Genomic DNA, 19,634 nt, shown 5'->3' with positions numbered 1-19,634 from the left:
AGGCGGGGGTGGAGTGGGGGGGGAGGATAAGAGAGAAGGTGGGGGTGGGGGAGAGAGAGAAGGTGGGGGGGTTGGGGGAGAAGGCGGGGGGGGTGGGGGGGGGGAGGAGAAGAGAGAAGGCGGGGGGGTTGGGGGTGGGGGGGGGAGAAGCTGGGGCCTTCATAGACGACCTTGGCCAGGACAGGAATTGAACCCAGAATGCTGGGATTATAATATCACAAACCAGCCCCTCCAAGCGAATTGATCAGTTCCTCGATTCTGTATCGGATCAGTACAGACACACTGTGTGCTCACACCCATATTCTCACTACGCTATGGGTTAAGACTTGCACTAAAATACATTGAAGAATTTGCCACAATCCATTGGAAACTAGAACCTTGTCGAGCAGCTATTTTTAGACACTGCATCATTGCGAAGATCAGCAACAAAAAGCCCCTAAAACACAGAGGTGATTCCAGGGCCAGGTTACTAACTGCGGAATATTCTGGACCCTTTCACCTTGTGGCTTGCTAATTCAGGAACTTGCCGGAATGGGTGTCCCCGCCTCCAGCTCCCCCTCCCCCACCTCCCCCTTCTCCCCCACCCCTGCCCCCTCCCTCACGTGCAGCCCCCACCTCCTTCGCCACCCCCCACCTCCATGTGTGATGAAAGGAGGGGGAGGGAAGTCAGGAATTTAAAAATCCATCAATAACCGTTCCATGCAGTGTTAGAGCGAGTCCCGGGACACACTGAAAACATGTCTCCAATCAAAAAACAAAGCAAATTTGTTGACATTATTGGAGGATACACCCATTCCATCTTCAGCTTGTGGGCTGGCAGTTCCGCAGCGGCTTGTAACTTGTAGCTTCCAGTCAGTGCCTGCGGCATGTACATGATGATAGGGCGACCACGCAGGTACATCTTGACATAGCCCTCCTCTGTGAGACAACACAACAATAATCACACAAGAGGCGGAGACACACAATTAACCAGCCACAGAGCCCATCTCGATGATTCTGCTCTGCTTTGTTAAGTCTCCCAGTGTTTCCCACCCCATCTCCTCTACAAAGCGCCGTTGGGACATTTTTTTAAACGTTAAACCTGTGATCCAATTGGAAATTAGATCGCTGATGCCAAGAGTATTGTGGCTCTGCAGGTAACACTCTCCCCTCAGAGCCAGATAGAGGTTGTGGGTTCAACTCCCACTTCTAGAGGCTTGAGCAGATAACCCAGGCTGAAACTCCCAGTACTGACAGAGTGCTGCCCTGCCATGAGTGCCATTTTTTCCTGATGAGATGTCAAACCAAGTTTCTGCCTGCCCTCTCAGGTGGATGTAAAGATCCCATGAGAGAAGAACAGGGGAGTTCTAGCCCCACCCCATGTCATGGTACCACAAAGGTTCACTAGATTGGTCCCTGGGATGAGGAGGGGTGTTGTCTTATGATGAGAGGCTGAGTAAACTGGGTCTGTATTCACTGGAGTCTAGAAGAATGAGGAGGCGATCCCATTGGAACATATAAGATTCTGAAGGACCTGAGAGTCTAAAACACAGGAGCACACAGTCTCAGGATAAAGGGGCTGATCATTTAGGACTGAGAGGAGGAGGGGAAATGACTTCTCTCAACGGATTGCGAATCTTTGGAATTCTCTGCCTCAAAGGGTTGTGGATGCTCCATCGTTGAACACGATTATGACTGGGATAGACAGATTTTTGGTGTCTCAGGGAATTAATGGATATGGGGAGATGATGGGAAAGTGGAGTCAGAAAGCTCAAGATCAGCCATGATCGTATTGAATGGCGGAGCAGGCTCAATGGGCTGAGTGGCCTACTCCTGCTCCTATTTCTTGTATTCTTGCGTTGCCTGTGCCAATACTTCTCCCTCAAATCAACAAAACCAAAATAATTGTTCTGGTCAGCTGTTTGTAGAAGCTTGCTATGTGCAAATCCGCTACCATGCTTCCTAGTTTACAATTAAGTGAAGAGTACTTCTTTGGCTTGTAAAGAACCTATTTTTTAATTTTCTTGGACTGTGGCTTTAAAAAACTACCACGGCTGCAGTTGAAAGACATGTTCACTGGAACAGAATGAGGAATATCTACAATGTTGCTATCCTGGAACATAGGGTGCCATAAGAGAACAGGATGGTGCCAGAAAGGGGATCTGGACTACAGAGAACTGCCCAACGACAGCATTTTAATTGGCTCCTGACCAGGGTTTTGTGGAGTAACAGGGAGAACAGCTCCTAGCCTGAAGAGAAGGAAGACCTGAAACCTCTCTCGTATTTGCAAGATTCCAGTATTTCTGCCATAATAGCTAGTTGGCTATCTTGCATTTCTGTAATCTGCTTTCTCTGAAAACTCGTGTCAAGAGGAAAAGGGGAAAAATAAATCACCAATAGGGATATTTGAAAAGCAAGTTTTTCAACCAGTGAACCACAGACTGAAAGTGCTGGGAGACCACCTCATGTCAATGACAAACTGCAAGGAATTGGAAGACATCAATCAAAATAAACCCATCTAATCCTGTACTCCAGATTGGTGCTATTGAACTGTTTTATCTCACCCTTAAAACCCACATTTTGTGTCTCGTGTGTGTGGTGTGTAGGGGTTTAAGAAGGGGTAGAATTAGAAGTTAGGTGTTAGTAGTTCATATTTCTTTATTTTGCCATTAGTTAAAGACAATTTGTTCAATAAACAGTTTACTTTAAGTTTGCAAGCCCGGTGCTCATATTCTGTTAGGTGAAATCCGGTTAAGTAGAATTGGGGCAACCTGGTGATTTGACCAAACTTTTCACATTTGGCGTGGCTTGGGGCACTGTGGGGCTGGATATTACAGCGCACTATCTCCAGTGAGTCGTGACAGGCTGTACAGCAGTCTAAGGCATCCAGTGGTTATGACAGGTGCTATATAAATGCAAGTACTCTTTCTTTTTAAACCAGTCTTGTAATTATCCAATATCAGGGTAAGGGGTGATCATGGCTCAGACAGATACACCGCTGGTCAAAGAAGTGACAGATTGAATACTTCCAATGGCAGGTGTCCCTCAGGAGACGAGCTGGTCTTATCTTCTGTGCATTTCTGAAACTTTCTGCTTTTAAAAATTTGCTGATATCATGGCCACATCTAGAACCATGCAGGTGTGTAAAGCACCACATTGCGGAGACTGATTTCAGTCATACAGCCCAAATGATGGGAGAATGGGGTTGAGAAACTTATCAGCCATGACTGAATGGTAGAGCAGACTTGATGGGCCGATTGGCCTAATTTCTGCTCCTATGTCTTGTTAACAGTGGCAGTGACAGTGGGTTCCTCAGGCCATACCAGGAAGCACAGTGAGCAGAAGAATGTAGTGTGGAGATAGTTAGTTATTCACTGGCTCAGTTTACTCAAGGTTTCGGTTACTGATTGACTCCAGGACATGCACGATGGATTTTAGCCAATGGTGATCAGATGCAGTTGGAAGTGTCAAATGATTAGCCAGAGTTTACACCTCATGTGGAATCGGCACAAATCAATAGTGCTGATTAATCTGCCTGACCTTGGACCAGAGATCTTTTCTACTGGGCAGACATAGAACATAGTAAGTTGGTTATAGTAACGGAGGACATCATTGATCACTTTGGCAACGTGGTCTCACTACAGGGACAGAAATCAGAGTGAAGTGGGTTAGCAGGATACGGAGTTGAACAATAAATCGTATGTTTAATGATCCGAGGGGAAAAAGGTTAGAGATGGGGCAGTGGCCAGAGTGTCCTCGGCCCAACCATCTTCAGCTGCTTCATCAATGACCTTCCTTCTATCATGAGGTCAGAAGTGGGGATGTTCGCTGATGATTGCACAATGTTCAGCACTATTCGCGACTCCTCAGATACTGAAGCAGTCCATGTCCAAATGCGGCAAGACCTGGACAATATCCAGGCTTGGGCTGACAAGTGGCAAGTAACATTCACACCACACAAGTGTCAGGCAATGACCATCTCCAACAAGAGAGAATCCAACCATTGCCCCTCGATGGTAATGCCATTGAACATCACTGAATTCACAACTGCACAAGATGCACTGCAGGAATTCACCAAGGCTCCTTAGACAGCACCTTCCAAACCCACGACCACTACCACCTAGAAGGACAAGGGCAGCAGACACATGGGAACACCACCAACTGCAAGTTCCCCTCCAAGTCACTCACCATCCTGACTTGGGAATATATCGCCGTTCCTTCACTGTCGCTGGGTCAAAATCCTGGAACTCCCTCCCTAACAGCACTGGGGTGTACCTACACCACATGGACTGCAGTGGTTCAAGAAGGCTGATCTTCCACCTCAATGCCATCTTCCCAAGCTATCCCCATTTCCCTCGATGTCACTGGTCTCTAGAAATCCATTGATCTCCGCTTTGAACATGCTCGATGACTGAGCCTCCACAGGCCTCTGGGGTAGAGAATTCCAAAGGTTCACCAGCCTCTGACTGAAGAAATTCCTCTTCACCCCAGTCCTACCTCCTACTCTGAGACCATGTCTCCTGGTTCTAAAGCCCCCCACTTCCCCCCCTCCACCCCAACCAGGTGAAACATCTGCCCTGCATCAACCATCCCTCTGGAGCCCTGTATGAACTTTGTAGTCTTCAATAAGATCACCTCTCATTCTTTTAAACTCTTAAGAGAATATAGGCCTAGTCTCCTCAATCTTTCCTCATGGGACAATCCCAGGGATTAGTCTGGTGAACCTCTGCTGCGTTCCCTCCACAACCAGGACATCCACCCTTGGGCAAGGGAGTTTCGTTATTTTAAAAAAGGGTGCTATGTAAACATAAGTTATCATTGGTAGTTTGAAGAGGGAGAGGGAATTGTGTGTGTGTGCGCGCAGAGGGAACAATTACGGATTTCGACAAGCATTGGACAAGCCGGAATGATCTCACTGGATCTGTCAAATTCCCAACTTCACAAACATGACTCCACTTTGAAAGTATTTCACCGGCTGCTCCGGGAGCGTTTTCACTACACAAGAGGCAACGCGCCCTTTTTTGTTTTTTGTTAAATTTTAACATCCTGTGGTGCACTAGCCACTTTGAGAAAAGACAAGAAACAAAAAAAAAGAAATCCCGACAGAGGATTAGGTGCTTGGATAATAAGCCAATTCTGTTGTCAGTTTCCATTAAGCGGCCCAGTTTTGAAATGTTCACCAGGAGCATGGATGAAAACTGCCTCAGGCAGTTTCTGGAGTTGACCAAAACGAAATCAGAAAATGCTGGGGGTGCAGGAGGAAGTACTTAGGTTTGGTAGCACCCGTAGAGAGAGACAGGGTTAACGTTTCGAGTCCGTGTGACCCTTCTTCTGTTTCCCTCGCCACAAAAGCTGCCAGACCTGCCAAGTTTTTCCAGCATTTTGGGTTTCAGGTTTCCAGCACCCACAGCATTTCGCTCCTATTTGCAGTTGACCGGCTTGCTGTTGCAGCCAGCATTCCTGCCCGAGCCAGTACTGTCCGATCTTGGTCAGGGGCCTTAGGTGATCAGTGAAGTGAAAGCGTGACAGCCTCGAGCTGGCACTGCATATAGCAAGTGCTCTTAAGAAACAAAGTTGGTACAGCTGAGAGTGGTAAATGGAATAATCAGGCATCAACTCACTTTCCACAAGAGAGGGTCTTAAGCAGAACATGCCCTAGAAAAGGTTAGAAGCAATTTAATTTAGGTGGTGAGGGTTCATAAAATTATGATTTACGCAATCAATTCTCCCCCTTCAATAGGAGTCACCCACTGCAGGAAACAACCCTCACTGGAGCAAGTCAGACCACGAGGGGATTTACTAAGGGCTTTTTAAAATTAGAAAGGATTTTGATAGATTGGATACAGGAAGCAGCTTCCTATGGCAGGGGAATTAATGATGGGAGATCGATTTTAAAGTACTCACTAAAACAATAAAGGAAGAGAAGGGTGGGGAGAAATTTCTTAAGGTAGATGGCCGTTGGGGGAAGAATGCTTTGCCACAGGGAGGGGCAGAGACACAAATACCTCAAGAATTATCCATTCCATTTAGTGGTGGACTTCCTATTGACATGTTATCCATTATTCAAAAACTCGTTCAGGTTCAGTGCAATATTCATGAACTGTTCCGAAGTAGCTTCTGGTTTATTCATACGCTTCCAATTCCTCCTGTATTGCGGTGTTCATTAAGACGGCCATTCAGCCCATCACACCCATGCAATCCAATGAGGTCCACATCTGCACAGCCCTGCAAATGTTTTCCCTTCCTAGTACTTACCCTGTTGAAAATTGCAGTTAAATCTGCTTTCACTCCAGTTGAGGAACAGACTGGGAGAAACTATATTCGCTGGTTCGAGAGCCGGGGGCTAGGGGACAGAGTCTAAAAATTAGAGCCAAGCCTTTCAGGGGTGAAATTAGAAAACACTTACACACAAACATAGGGTGGGAGAAGTTTGGAAACTCTCTTCCACAAACGGCAATTAACATTAGATCAATTCTTCATTTAAAAAAAATGGAGATTGATAGACTTTTGTTGTCCAAAAAAGGTATTAACCGATATGGGATGGAGTTAGGGGATTAGCGGTGATCTCATCAAGCGGCTAGAGGGGCTGAATGTCCTTCTCTTCCTCTGCTTGTGTGGTGCACTCCAGATCACTGGGAGTTGAGCATTGCTGTTTCTTGAGGGTTGTTGCTACATTCAGAGAGCTGGGGTGATTGGGTACATATTAAATAGTCCCAGCTCAGCCTTATAACACATACATATCTCTGCTGGATATACCATTTTCAGTCCACTGCTTCCCTGTATTCACAAGGGAGGCAATTGAAGGTACAGAATTAACACATACCTGCACTGAAGACGGAGTCTTTCTGTTTACTGAAACAAGGAGAATAGAAAATAATTAGGAGATGCCCAGCTCAAAGAAATACGTCTTATTTCAATACAGTACAGTTGATCCCTTTGATGTGAATTATTTAAGCAGGAAACCCTCAAGGATTTTCAAAAGTAAAATTTGGTTCTACAACAGATTATCGTGTCCGCAAATATTCCAAGCCTTGCACGTCTGCATACTTCCTTCAGGCAAGATTCTGATCACACTTTTGCAGTCACGCCAATTGCAATCTCACTTTTGCCAGGATTCTGTAGAAAGGTTACAGTGCAGAAAGAGTCCATTCAGCCCATCGCGTCTGTGCCGGCCCAAAAAAGATGGGGGCAAAAAAAAAGAGAAAACTGGCCACTCATTTTAATCCCACTTCCCAGCAACTGCTCCATAGCCTTGCGGGTTACAGCGCTTCAGGTCCAGATCCAGGTAGCTTTTTAAACGAGTTGAGCGTTTCAGCCTCAACCACCGATTTAGGCAGTGAATTCCAGACACCCACCACCCTGTGGGTGAAAAAGTTTATCCTCATGTCCCCTCTAACCCTTCTACCAATCACCTTAGAAATTTATGCCCCCTGGTAACTGACCCCTCTTGAGATTCATACCTATCTATATATTCCCCTAGTTATCGGAGATAGGAGTCACAGCAACTCACTCTCCGAAACATCCCAATTTGGGGCCCTGGAATTCCACTCCCCCCCCCCCCCCCCAAAATATACATAAAAGTTTGTGAAGGTACATGATGTAATGTCAAATTTGACCCGTTATGTAAAGCAGACCAGTTTTATTCAATACTATACATGAGGTGCCTCAATACACTTCCCATTACGGGTTCGATTCACAATGTCCAATTCCACTCCCTAGTGCCTAGGCCCAAGGGGGTTGTACACTATTTCCAGCCCCTCGATGGTGCTATGGAGGGAGGGCCCTAGACTGTGGGCCCTTTCCCCACGGAGCCTTTGCAGCGGCTGCCCCAAGCTTTAGTGTGCCCCGCAGCGTGTCGCCCTGGGCCTTGGAACGTGCCAGTCTGCAACGCTCGGTGGTTGGCAGCCGTCTGCGCTGGGAGACCAGCGAGTTTCGGGCAGACGGAAAAGAGCGTCTTCCACCGAGCTGATGGTCCTCCAGCTGCAGTTGATGTTTGTCTCTGCGTGCGTCCCTGAAGAGCAGGGAATCCCGCGTCAAGGACCTGTTGCTGCTCGGCATGGACCACAACAAAAACCACTGCATCTCTTTCCAGACCTGCTTTTCAAAAGGCCCATTCCAAGGGGGGAGGTGGGTGATGGTCTCTTGGGTGGCCCTGCTCACCAGAGCACCACACACACACACACGTCTAGGGTGACAGAAACCAAATTCCGCTAGGGCTAAACTCACCCTCTGTTCTGGGTGACCACCTCCCTCCACCTTTGCCACTGGTGTCTCTTCACGTTGCTAACTCTGCAACCCCCCCACCAACCTAACTTGACCTCACAGCGTGCGCTCTTTGAGGCATCATTGTTAGCTCTGCATTAGCACACTCCGTCTCAGAGTCAGAAGGCTGAGGGTTCGAGTCCCGCTCCAGAGACTCGAGCACAGAATCTAGACCGACACTCCCAGTGCAGTACTAAGGGAGAGCTGCACTGTCAGAAGTGCCATCTTTCGAATGAGGCATTAAACAGAAGGCACCTCTGCCATCCTGGGTGGGTGGCAAAGATCCATCGGCCACAATTTTGATGGGGAGCAGAGGACGATTCCCAGTTTCATGGCCAATGTATATCCCTCAGCCAACTTTGCCTCATTGCTTGTGGGATCTTGCTGTGCACAAATTGGCTGCCGCGTTTCTACGCGACAACAGTGATGACACCAAAAGTATTTCATTGGCTGTAAAGCGGCCTGAGGCTGTGAAAGGCGCCATAGAAATGCAAACTCTTTCTGCCTATTAGATTCTCCCATATCCCCAACAACCCGGAGTCCCGTCCTTCAGTGTCTCTTAAAGTCAGGGCCGCTCAGCTTACCCATTACCTCAGGAGAATGGTTTCACTGACTTCTCTGCCCTTTCACCCCACCCCTCAAAAAAAAAAACCCCACTCCTTTCGAAAGCACTCCAAGGAGCGTTTGGGGCTTGGAGGGCGAGAAGGGTGAAGGTTAAAAAAATGGGGATGGGGTGGGGAAAAGTCGAGTTGAGATAGAAGATCAGCCCCGATCCTATTGGATGGCAGAGCGAGGTGCCGAATGGCCCATTCCTAATGCGGACGCTGTCATGAATCTCTTCCCACTCCATCTCACCCGATCAATCTATCCTACGATTCCCTTCTACTCATGTGCTTACCTCGCTTTCCCTTAAGAAACATGGAAATTTAGAAACAGAGGAACCACCGGCGGAATTTTACAGTGCCTCCCGCTGGCATGGACTTTTGCGATGGACTTTTGAACAGCCCGCTATGTTACAATCCCAGTAGCTGTTTGGGAAAGCCAAAAAGGAAACTTAACCGAGATTTATTATATTTTTTTTAAAAAAAAAGGGTTTTGCCATTCTAGCTGGAGAGTTAACGAAGACAAGTGCTTAAGAGACTGAGGCCAGGATTTTCTGGCCCTGGCGTAACCAAGGCGTCCATTAGACTTGCGGTGGGACCGGAAGATCGTGACAGTGGACGGGTGTGGGAAATCCCGCCACTAGAAGTTCTTTCCCCCCACTGTCAACATCCTCAGGGTTAACATTGACCAGAAGTTGAACTGGATCGGCCATATAAATACAGTGGCTACAAGAGCAGGTCAGAGGCTGGGAATCCTGCAGCGAGTCACTCACCTCCTGACTCCCCAAAGCCTGTCCACCATCTACAAGGCACAGGTCAGGAGTGTGATGGAATACTCTCCACTTGCCTGGATGAGTGTAACTCCCACAACACTCAAGAAGCTCAACACCATCCAGGACAAAGCAGCCTGCTTGATTGGCACCCCATCCACAAACACTCGCTCCCTCTACCACTGACACACAGAAGCAGCAGTGTGTACCATCTACAAGATGCACTACAGGAATTCACCAAGGCTCCTTCGACAGCACCTTCCAAACCCATGACCACTACCATCTAGAAGGACAAGGGCAGCAGATAGATGGGAACACCACCACCTGGAAGTTCCCCTCCAAGTCACTCAGCATCCTGACTTGGAAATATATCAGCCGTTCCTTCACTGTTGCTGGGTCAGAATCCTGGAACTCCCTCCCTAACAGCACTGTGGGTGTACCTACACCACATGGACTGCAGCGGCTCAAGAAGGCAGCTCACCACCACCTTCTCAAGGGGCAACTAGGGATGGGCAATAAATGCTGGCACAGCCAGCGACACCCACATCCCATAAAATAAATAAAAAAGTTACAGTATTTACTATTTTCTGAAAAGATGTAGTTTGAGTGTAGAATGCTTAAGTCACTGGGAATAGCTGAACTCTACATTCCAGCTCTGACCTCTGTCTCCCCACTCTTGATGGTCATATCTTCAACTGCAAAAGCTCTGGAATTCCTGATCCTAACCACTGGCTATGTTGTTTTTTAAAAAAAAAGAAAGTTTTCCCTCATGTCACCTTTTCTTTGGCCAATCACTTTAAATTGGTGCCCTCTGGCTCATGATCCTCCCTCCAATGGGAACGGTCTCTCCCTATCTACTCGGCCCAGGCCTCTGATTTCGGAACGCCTCTATCAAACCTCCGCTCAACTCTCTTTTCTCCAAGAAAAACAGCCCCAGCTTCTCCAATCCGACCACCTAACTGTGGTCTCATTCCTGGAACCACACTCGTAAATCTTTCATGTCCGAAGTGCAAGCAGATACTGAAATATTCATTATAAGGCTACTGGCAGTTTACTGCTCACAAAAAAATTCAGCCAATTTACCCACGAACATTTATCTTTTTTTTAAAAAAAAAACAAGGGAGTCAGTTGTTTGTTCCTTTCTTGTGGCACTAGTTTTAAGTCATTACGATTATAACCTCACTCTGCCTGGAGGTAGTAACTGGCCATACTCCAGTAATCGCCACCAACACAGCCCAAGTGGCTGGCAACTTTGCTTGCTAATTATAAGGCCTCGATATGCGCCTATTAAAAAGGGAGGAGAGGTCATGATTGCAGCTTTCAAAGTAGTTTATAATAAATTATAAACGTTTGCTGCCGAAGAAAACAGAATGGGTGGGGAGGTTAATCAGCGACTTCAAAAACCGAGCACCACAGTTTTTTTAGGGAAGGGCATAAAAGGGTTACCTGACCCGAGGGGAGTCTTTACAGCAAAAAAAAAAGTCAAAAATCTAACTGACTGACTGACTGACGGGGGTAACAGGCTGGATGGCCCGCTCCTGTTCCGACGTTCCCAAGTTAGGCTGGGAATTCCCGGCTTCCACCATAGCGGGACCCACTCCGGCAGGCCGGCCAAAGGCCCACTTTCAGCTGGGTCAGACAATCCTGAGGGGGGGGGCTGGGAAATATCTATCCTTATACACATTTGGACTAAGTGCTGTCAGAGGACTTGTGACAGCCACTTTTACTTTGTCCTTTGCCTGTGACTCAGTGGCCAGTGCCCTCTTCCCTCTGAATCACATTCTGGGTTCAACCCCACAAGGCTCGAGAACAGAAATCCAAGGCTGACAAATTCCCGGTGCAGTACCAAGGGAGTGCTACTATGTCGGAGGTGCCGTCTTTCCATGAGGCATTAGACAGGAGGTCCCGTCTGTGTCAGAGATCCCATGGCATCAATTTAGAAGAGTCAGGGAGTTTGCCCCCATGTCCTGGTCAATATTTACCCCTCAACTAATACTACAAAGAAAAAACGCGCCACAGATGATCTGATCATTGTCACATTGCTGTTTGTGGGAGCTTGCTGTGCACAAATTGGCTGCCACTTTTTACATTAGAAGAGTGGCTACATTTCAGCAAAGTGCTTCACTGGTGCTTGGAGACGTCCAGTGATCATGGGAAGCGCTGTATAAAACGCAAGTCTCTCCCTTGGCTGCCGGGTCCCATTACACAAGTCATTCATGCCCATGTCCCCCGCAGATGACAACCACCAAACTCTGCTGCCCGTGTCCCAACTCTCGTCCAGCACCCAATCACCCTTCACTCCAACCACATCAACTTCACTTGGATTGTCTTCCACCCCCAACCCCGCAGAAGGGCACAGAGAAAAGCCCTTCTTCACCGTGTTGAGTCTTGGGGGACGCTATTAAGTCCTAGGATGCTGGAAAGACCATTTTAGCTAAACCAGCAAGCGTACACCTAATCGGGTTATACCTTCCCGCTCCAGAGCTGCATTTTTGTGGTAACATCACAACTGGTATTCTCATACAGGACTGTCGACACCAATTCAACCCAATCCCAAGCCTGGCTTTTCTGTTCCATTCTTAACGGCAATACCTTCAGCAACTTTGCCCCTCAGCTCTGTAATTTCTCCTCTCACCATCAAAATTTACAGCAACAACTTGCATTACACTTAAGATGTCGTAATGCATCAGCCCAAGGTGCAATGGAGAAGCATTAGCTTCTAATGTTTCTCCATTGCTTTGAGTTAGGTAATGTTAGGGCAAGATGGTCAAAAGGGGGTTACCGTTAAGGTGTGTCTTAAACCCTTCCTCCTTCAGGAAGGCATTCCAGAGCTTAGGGCCCAGCCAGCTGAAAGCACGGCCGCCAATGGTGGAACAATCTTAAAAATAAACAAGTAAAATAAATCAGGGATGCTCAAGAGCCAGAACTGGCTCGAGTGCAGATATCGCAAAAGGATTGTGGGACTGGAGAAGATTACAGAGATTGGGGGCAGAGGGGGGAGTGAGACCATGGAGAAATCTGTAAGGAAGGATGAGAATTTGTAATTAATAAAAAAAGAGCCAGGCAATGCTTAACTGGGGGTCACAGTAGGTCAGCAAGGGGTGAAAGGTGAATAGTGATGGATGAGAGTTAGGAACAGAGTTTTGAATCAAGCTCAAGTGATATCTGTAACTCTCTTTCCTGTTACCTCCACAAAACAGTTCGGTGTGTAGTGTAAAAGCCACCGGTTCTACATGTTTTTCCAGAATTACAAGATCATTTACAATAATTTTTTAAAAAAATATAAATCTGATGATTATTAATTGAGAACTAACTTCACACCTTCAGGGAAGTGAGGAGGAGGGGTTGGTGCAGTTTTTATTCCTATGATTGCACAATGTTCCAGATGTGACTTCAGCATGAAGTGGCTGTGGCAGCCAATTCTCCTGTTAGTTTATTTTAAGAAGGTGCCCTGGTGGTGTGGCTCAACGCACAGAAGGAGGCCACTCAGCCCATCGCGTCTGTACCAGCTCTCTGAAGGAACAATTCACCTATTACCATTCCCACACCACCTCCCCGTAACCCTGCACATTCTTCCTTTCCAGATAACACCGTCTGATTCTCTCTCTGAATAGTTCCATTGAACCTGCCTCCACCACACTCAGGCAGCACATTCCAGACCTTAACCACTCGCTGTGCAAAAAATGAATTGCTTCTTTTGCCAATTATTTTAAAGCTACACCCCCTCATTAAAACAGAACTTGCATTCATACAACACCTTTAACTTAGTAAAGCCTCCCACAGCGCTTTAGACGGACACTATCAGACAAAATTCGGCATCGAGCCACATTAGGGAGATATTAGGGCAGTTGACCAAAGACTTGGTCAAAGAACTAGCTTTTCAAGGAGTGGAGGGAGGGAATTTAAGAGCCTAGGGTAGCTGAGGACATAACAGAACAATTAAAATAGGGAGACACAAGGGGCAGAATTTGCAGATATTTCAGGAGGGTTTGTAGAGCTAGAGCAGATTAGAGGAGGGGCAAAGACATGGAGAAACTTAAACAAGGATTGGAATTTTAAAAAAAGGGGCACAATCCAATCAAGAGCCAGCGTAGGTCAGTGTGGGCAAGGGGGTGATGGGCAACAGGACTTGTTGTGAGTTAGGAAAGAGGCTGCATACAAAATTGAAACAAAAATCTTGCATCACATTGTCAAACATGAACAGATAGTTTTTTTTAAATCTCTGTTCACAGCACATGAGCATCACCGGGAGGGCCAAGGTCTAGCGCCCTTGAGGAGATGGTCATCAGGCACCTTCTTGAGCCGCTGCAGTCCCTGTGGTGTAGGTACACCCACAGTGCTGTTAGGGAGGGAGTTCCAGGATTCTGACCCAGCGACAGTGAAGAAACGGCCAATATATTTCCAAGTCAGGATGGTGAGTGACTTGGAGGGGAACTTGCAGGTGGTGGTGTTCCCATGTGTCTGCTGCCCTTGTCCTTCTAGATGGTAGAGGCCGCAGGTTTGGAAGGTGCTGCCCAAGGAGCCTTCGTGAGTTGCTGCATTGCATCTTGTAGATGGTACACACACTGTTGACACTGTGCGTCGGTGGTAGAGGGAGTGACTGTTTATGTTTATGGATGGGGTGCCAAGCAAGCGGGGCTGCTTTGTCCTGGATGGTGTCGAGCTTCTTGAGTGTTCTTGGAGCTGCAAGTGGGGAGTATTCCATCACACTCCTGACTTGTGCCTTGTAGATGGTGGACAGGCTTTGGGGAGTCAGGAGGTGAGTGACTCACCGCAGGATTCCCAGAATTACCTGCTCTTGGAGCTAGAATACTCCTGAAGCAGATGAAGGAATTAAAAACTAAAGTCAGGACTCCTGAAGACTGGCTCGAGAAAAGACACAGCACAACCCTCCCCGTACCAATTATCAATAATAGTTTGCTGCACCACAACCTTTAGCCTGCATAACTGGGAGTTTCAGGTATTATCATCTGTTGCATTCAGATTCTAGGGTAGTTCAGGCTTTACTTTTTAAAAATAGTTTGACCACTGAAGTTGGTATTAGAGGTTAATGCAATACAAACAAGAGAGTAATTTTACATTCTGCATGCAAAACAAAATGGTTAACATTGCATGTAAAAGCTTGATACTAAAGATTAACTTTGAACATCAAACCACATTAAAACATTACATATTTACTCTCGACGTCACAGCTTTGATCTGGATAGACTCATCTAAGGAAAATACAGAGACAAACTGCATTAGGATTAAAGAATAACAGATTAACTCTCCAAAGCACAGCTTTGATCTAGATAGAATTGTCTGTGAAAATACAAGCTGAATTGGGATTAAAGGACAGCAAATAAATAAAAATAAATGCTGAGAATGTGCTTCGGCAAGAGAAATGCAGACTGGTCTTTGCTCCTTCAGGTGAAGACAGACCTCTATTGTGCACTTACAAAGGCCAATGCAAAAAACATTACAAGCCGAACTTGGAGACAAACAGACATCCCTGGAAGTGCAGCGTAAAAATAGGCCACCAGAAGTTAAAACACAGTTGTACAGACACAGCTTGTCAGCAGCCACATCCTGCACCCTTAAAACTTTATTTTACAAAAGTTGAAAAGTAAACAAGCTTCACGACAGAGGAACCTACTTGAAGGCGGCTTTCCTCATCTTGGGGAAGTGGTCAAGCGTTTGCCAGTAACTACAACTTTGGATACTGGTTCCCAAGAGTGAAGTCTTCAGAATACTTCCCTGCAGAGCAGTCAAGCTGCTATATACAGGGAGCCGAATCAACCAATTTGCACAGGCAGCAGCCTCCTAGGCCAATCAGATGCCACTTCCTATTGGGTGACTGCCAATAGCGTTAAACCGGCTTCCCAACATCATCTGATAGTACTGAAGCCACAAGCACGAAACCAATGCCTGGAGGTGATACAATATACACGCCACATTGAGGAGTAGGTACATTTTGCTTTTGAACTTTCAGGCCTAACATTAAGCATCTCCTGACGTGATCTTCAGAATCCTTTTTGCAAACTGTCCTCCCCATTAACCCTTAGGCTGCCAGCGGCTCCAGAGAAAGTTTGATCTTCCTGGGCTGGCCAGTGTTGTCAGAGAGTCACACAATAATATGGCACTGGAGGAAGCCATTCAGCCCATCGTGCCTGTGCCAGCTCTTTAGCAAAGCGATCCAATTAGTTCCCCTGATCCTTCCCAGTAACCCTGCAAATATTTCCTCTTCGAGTATTGATCCAATTCCATTTTGATTGCTATATTGAACCTGCTTCCACCGCCCTTTCAGTTAACACTTCCCCACAACAAAAAAGTAATGTTTCCTGATGTGTTGTAGCTTAGAACATAAGAACATAAGATACAGGAACAGGAGTAGGCCATTCGGCCCCTTGAACCTGTTCCGCCATTCAATAAGACCATGGCTGATCTTGTGTTTCGATTTCCACATTCCCATCAACCCCCAATAACCTTTGATTCCCTCGCCCAACAAGAATCCATCTACCTCTACCTTAAAAATGTTCAATGACCCCGCCTCCACTGCCTTCTGAGGCAGAGAGTTCCAAAGTCGCTCAGCCCCCTGAGAGAAAACATTCCTCCTCATCTCTGTCCTAAAAGGGCGACACCTAATTTTAAAACAGTGCCCCCCCTGGTTCTGGACTCACACACAAGAGGAAACATCCTTTCCACATCCACCTTGTCAAGACCGTTCAGGATCTTGTATACTACAATCAAACCACCCCTCCCTCTTCTAAACTCCAGAGGAAACAAAGCCCAGTCTGCCTCTTGGTTGATCTCAGTGCACAGTCTCTGAAAACTGAACTACTCAAAATAGAACTTTTTTTTTTAAATTCGGACGCATTTTCCAAGGATAGAAAGCCATGATTAAAATCAACCTGCATACTTGACCTCCGGTCACCTCCTACCTGTCATTTTCTCAGTTCTGTTTTTATTACAGTTTCAAATGTTTTTTTTCCCCCCCAATTCCTTTAATCAGGCCTCTCTCACTGAGAGGCTGCTAAAACCACCTGTGCCTTCATACGATTCCTGGCTCTTCTCCCAACTATAAGACCATAAGACATAGGAGCAGAAATTAGGCCAATCGGCCCATCGAGTCTGCTCCGCCATTCAATCATGGCTGATAAGTTTCTCAACCCCATTCTCCCGCTTTCTCCCATTAACCTTTGATCCCCTGACCAATCAAGAACCTATCTATCTCGGTCTTAAATACACTCAATGACCTGGCCTCCACAGCCTTCTGTGGCAATGAATTCCATAGATTCACCACTCTCTGGCTAAAGAAGTTTCTCCTCATCTCTGTTCTAAAAGGTCTTCCCTTTACTCTGAGGCTGTGCCCTCGGGTCCTAGTCTCTCCTACTAATGGAAACATCTTCCCCACGTCCACTCTATCCGGGCCTTTCAGTATTCTGTAAGTTTCAATCAGATCCCCCCTCATCCTTCTGAACTCCATCGAGTATAGACCCAGAGTCCTCAAACATTCCTCATATGTTAAGCCTTTCATTCCTGAGATCGTTCTCGTGAACCTCCTCTGGACCCTCTCCAGGGCCGGAACATCCTTCCTGAGATTCGGGGCCCAAAATTGCTCACAATATTCTAAACGTGGTCTGACCAGAGCCTTATAAAGCCTCAGTAGCACATCCCAGCTTTTATATTCTAGTACTCTCGAACTAAATGCCAACATTGCATTTGTCACCCACCTAAAATTCGAGGCTGGGTGGGGGAAGGGCCTCTGGTGGCCACTTAAGGGCCTTAACTGGGGCAAGGGTGGGCTTCCCATCCGCACCCAGAGTGAAATCACTGCCAGATTGGGGTGGGCGGGATCCCGGGGGGAACGCCTTCCGTGCAATTTCACGCTCCCCCCGCCCCTCCCCCACCCACCCCCCCCCCCCCACCCCGCACCCCGCACCACCCCCAACCAACTCAGAACCCGCCGGGGGGTAGTGGATGGGGGGTGGGGTGGGGGGGGTTTGTGAGTGTAAGACTCTGGTCACGATCTACAGTTTGCCGTTGCCTGCTCTGCACCAGATTTTTAATCCACTCTCGACCTCTTCAACTCTGCACATGAGAAACTTGGCCTGCCCTTGAGCGTTGCCAAAACCAAACTCATATGTCAACCCGCAACTGGTCAGCCTCCACCTCCAGTTCCACCTCCCACATGTGCTGAAGGGGAGACTCTGGAATATGTTGAGCTCTGCACATACCTTGGTAGCCACCTCTCTCGAAAGGCCACCATTGACAAGATCCAATACCAGGTCAGCTGAGCCATCTCAGGGGTACCATCCCTAGCTCCACTGAGTTACACTCTTGCCCCTGAGTCAGAAGGTGGTAGGTTCAAGTCTCGCTCCAGAGGCTTGAGTCCAAAAGCTAAGCTGACCCTCATTATTGAGGGAGTGCTGTACTGTCAGATGTACAGCCCTCCAGATGCGATATTTAACCGAGGCTCTGTGTGGGGATTGATGCTCCTAACCGGTGCTATTTCAAAGAAGAGTAGAGGAGTTTTCACTGGTGACCTGGCCAAGATTGATCCCTCAATCAACATCACAAATCATCTGGTTATTAACACATTGCTCTGTGTGGGAGCTTGCTGTGCGCATGTTGGCTGCCGCTTTTCCTACATTACCACAGTGACAACACTTCAATAAGTACTTCATTGGCTGTAAAGCACCTTGAGACACCCAGTGGTCGTGAAAGGTGGACAAAGCAGCCCTGCTTGATTGGCACTCCATCCACAAACATTCACTCCCTCCACTACCCATGCACAGTAGCAGCAGTGTGTGTACCATCTACAAGATGCACTGCAGGAACTCACCAAGGCTCCTTCGACAACACCTTCCAAACCCATGACCTCTACCACAGCAGATACATGGGAACACCACCACCTGCAAGTTCCCCTCTAACCCACTCACCATCCTGACTTGGAAATATATCGGACGTTCCTTCACTGTAACTGGGTCAAAATCCTGGAACTCCCTAACAGCACTGTGGGTGTACCTACACCACATGGACAGCAGCGGCTCAAGAAGGCAGCTCACCACCACCTTCTCAAGGGCAATTAGGGATGGGCAATAAATGCTGGCCTAGCCAGCGACACCCACATCCCCTGAATGAATTAAAAAAGTATAAATGCAAGAGGAGAAGAAGAGTCACACTGGGCACAAAACGTTAACTCTGTTTCTCTCTCCACAGAAGCTGCCAGACCTGCTGAGTATTTCCAGCATTTTCTGTTTTTATCTCAGATTTCCAGCATCTGCAGTATTTTGCTTTTATCTTACCTTCTCTTAGTTATTTCCAGATAACACAAGTTCGGGTCTGGAACTCGCTGCCTGAAAGGGCGGTGGAAGCAGATTCAATAGTAACTGTCAAAAGGGGATTAGCTAAGTACAAAGGGGAAATAATTGCAGGGATAGGGAGAAAGGAGCAAGAGAGTGGGGATCATCGGATAGCTCTTTCAAAGGGCTGAATGGCCTCCTTCTCTGTTGTAATGTTCTAAGGGTGATCGTAGCCTCGAGTGCCTTTGCCAAGCACCCTCCCAAATCAAATCCCACACCATATCCTGGTTGGAATGATCTGGAAGGTAGCCCATTCTCATCTTCTTAGCCAACAAGTTTTCAATTCTGATGATAGGTCATCGATCTGAAACATCGGTTGGAATCTTGTGCGCCTCCCCATGGTGAGTATGGTGGTGGGAGGGGCATTTAATCTAGCGGGAGGGTATCTTACTTCTGTCTATTTCCAGTTTTGTTACGTGTAAGTAATTACATTACCCTCACACTCCCGATCAAATTGTCCTGGAAAAGGAAGGGGTTAATTAAACACACTTAACATCTCATTTGCAATGCAGAAGTTACATTATCTCACTGTGATAAAATAAATCTTCCTTTTTGCCTCAATTCAATCCCCTGCTCAGGGTCTATTTTCAAAGCTGTGGATTGGGCAATGCTGATCCTGACATGAGAGAACAACTGGTTGAGATTCTCGCTTCGAAACTGTTCAGCTCGCCAGCTCC

The 19,634-nt window shown here is 47.1% G+C and overlaps 1 protein-coding gene across 1 annotated transcript in view; it reads right to left on the bottom strand.

The window, feature by feature from the left end:
• The window catches only part of LOC121272568 (echinoderm microtubule-associated protein-like 1), a 96,194-nt gene extending 80,802 nt beyond the window's left edge, over positions 1 to 15,392 (bottom strand). Inside the window, exons 1-3 of the mRNA XM_041179218.1 lie at positions 15,249 to 15,392; positions 6,803 to 6,831; positions 694 to 918 (exon numbers count right to left, since the gene is read on the bottom strand). Of these exons, the coding sequence (XP_041035152.1) occupies positions 694 to 918; positions 6,803 to 6,831; positions 15,249 to 15,268 (274 nt within the window). The 5' untranslated portion in view covers positions 15,269 to 15,392. The remainder of the gene's footprint in view (positions 1 to 693; positions 919 to 6,802; positions 6,832 to 15,248) is intronic.
• Between the last annotated feature and the right edge of the window lie 4,242 nt (positions 15,393 to 19,634).

The sequence above is a fragment of the Carcharodon carcharias genome, chromosome 34, assembly GCF_017639515.1.
Source record: "Carcharodon carcharias isolate sCarCar2 chromosome 34, sCarCar2.pri, whole genome shotgun sequence".
Taxonomy (NCBI): Eukaryota; Metazoa; Chordata; class Chondrichthyes; order Lamniformes; family Lamnidae; genus Carcharodon; species Carcharodon carcharias.
Note: the sequence above shows the minus strand (reverse complement) of the source record. Positions and strands in the feature narration are given on the sequence as shown.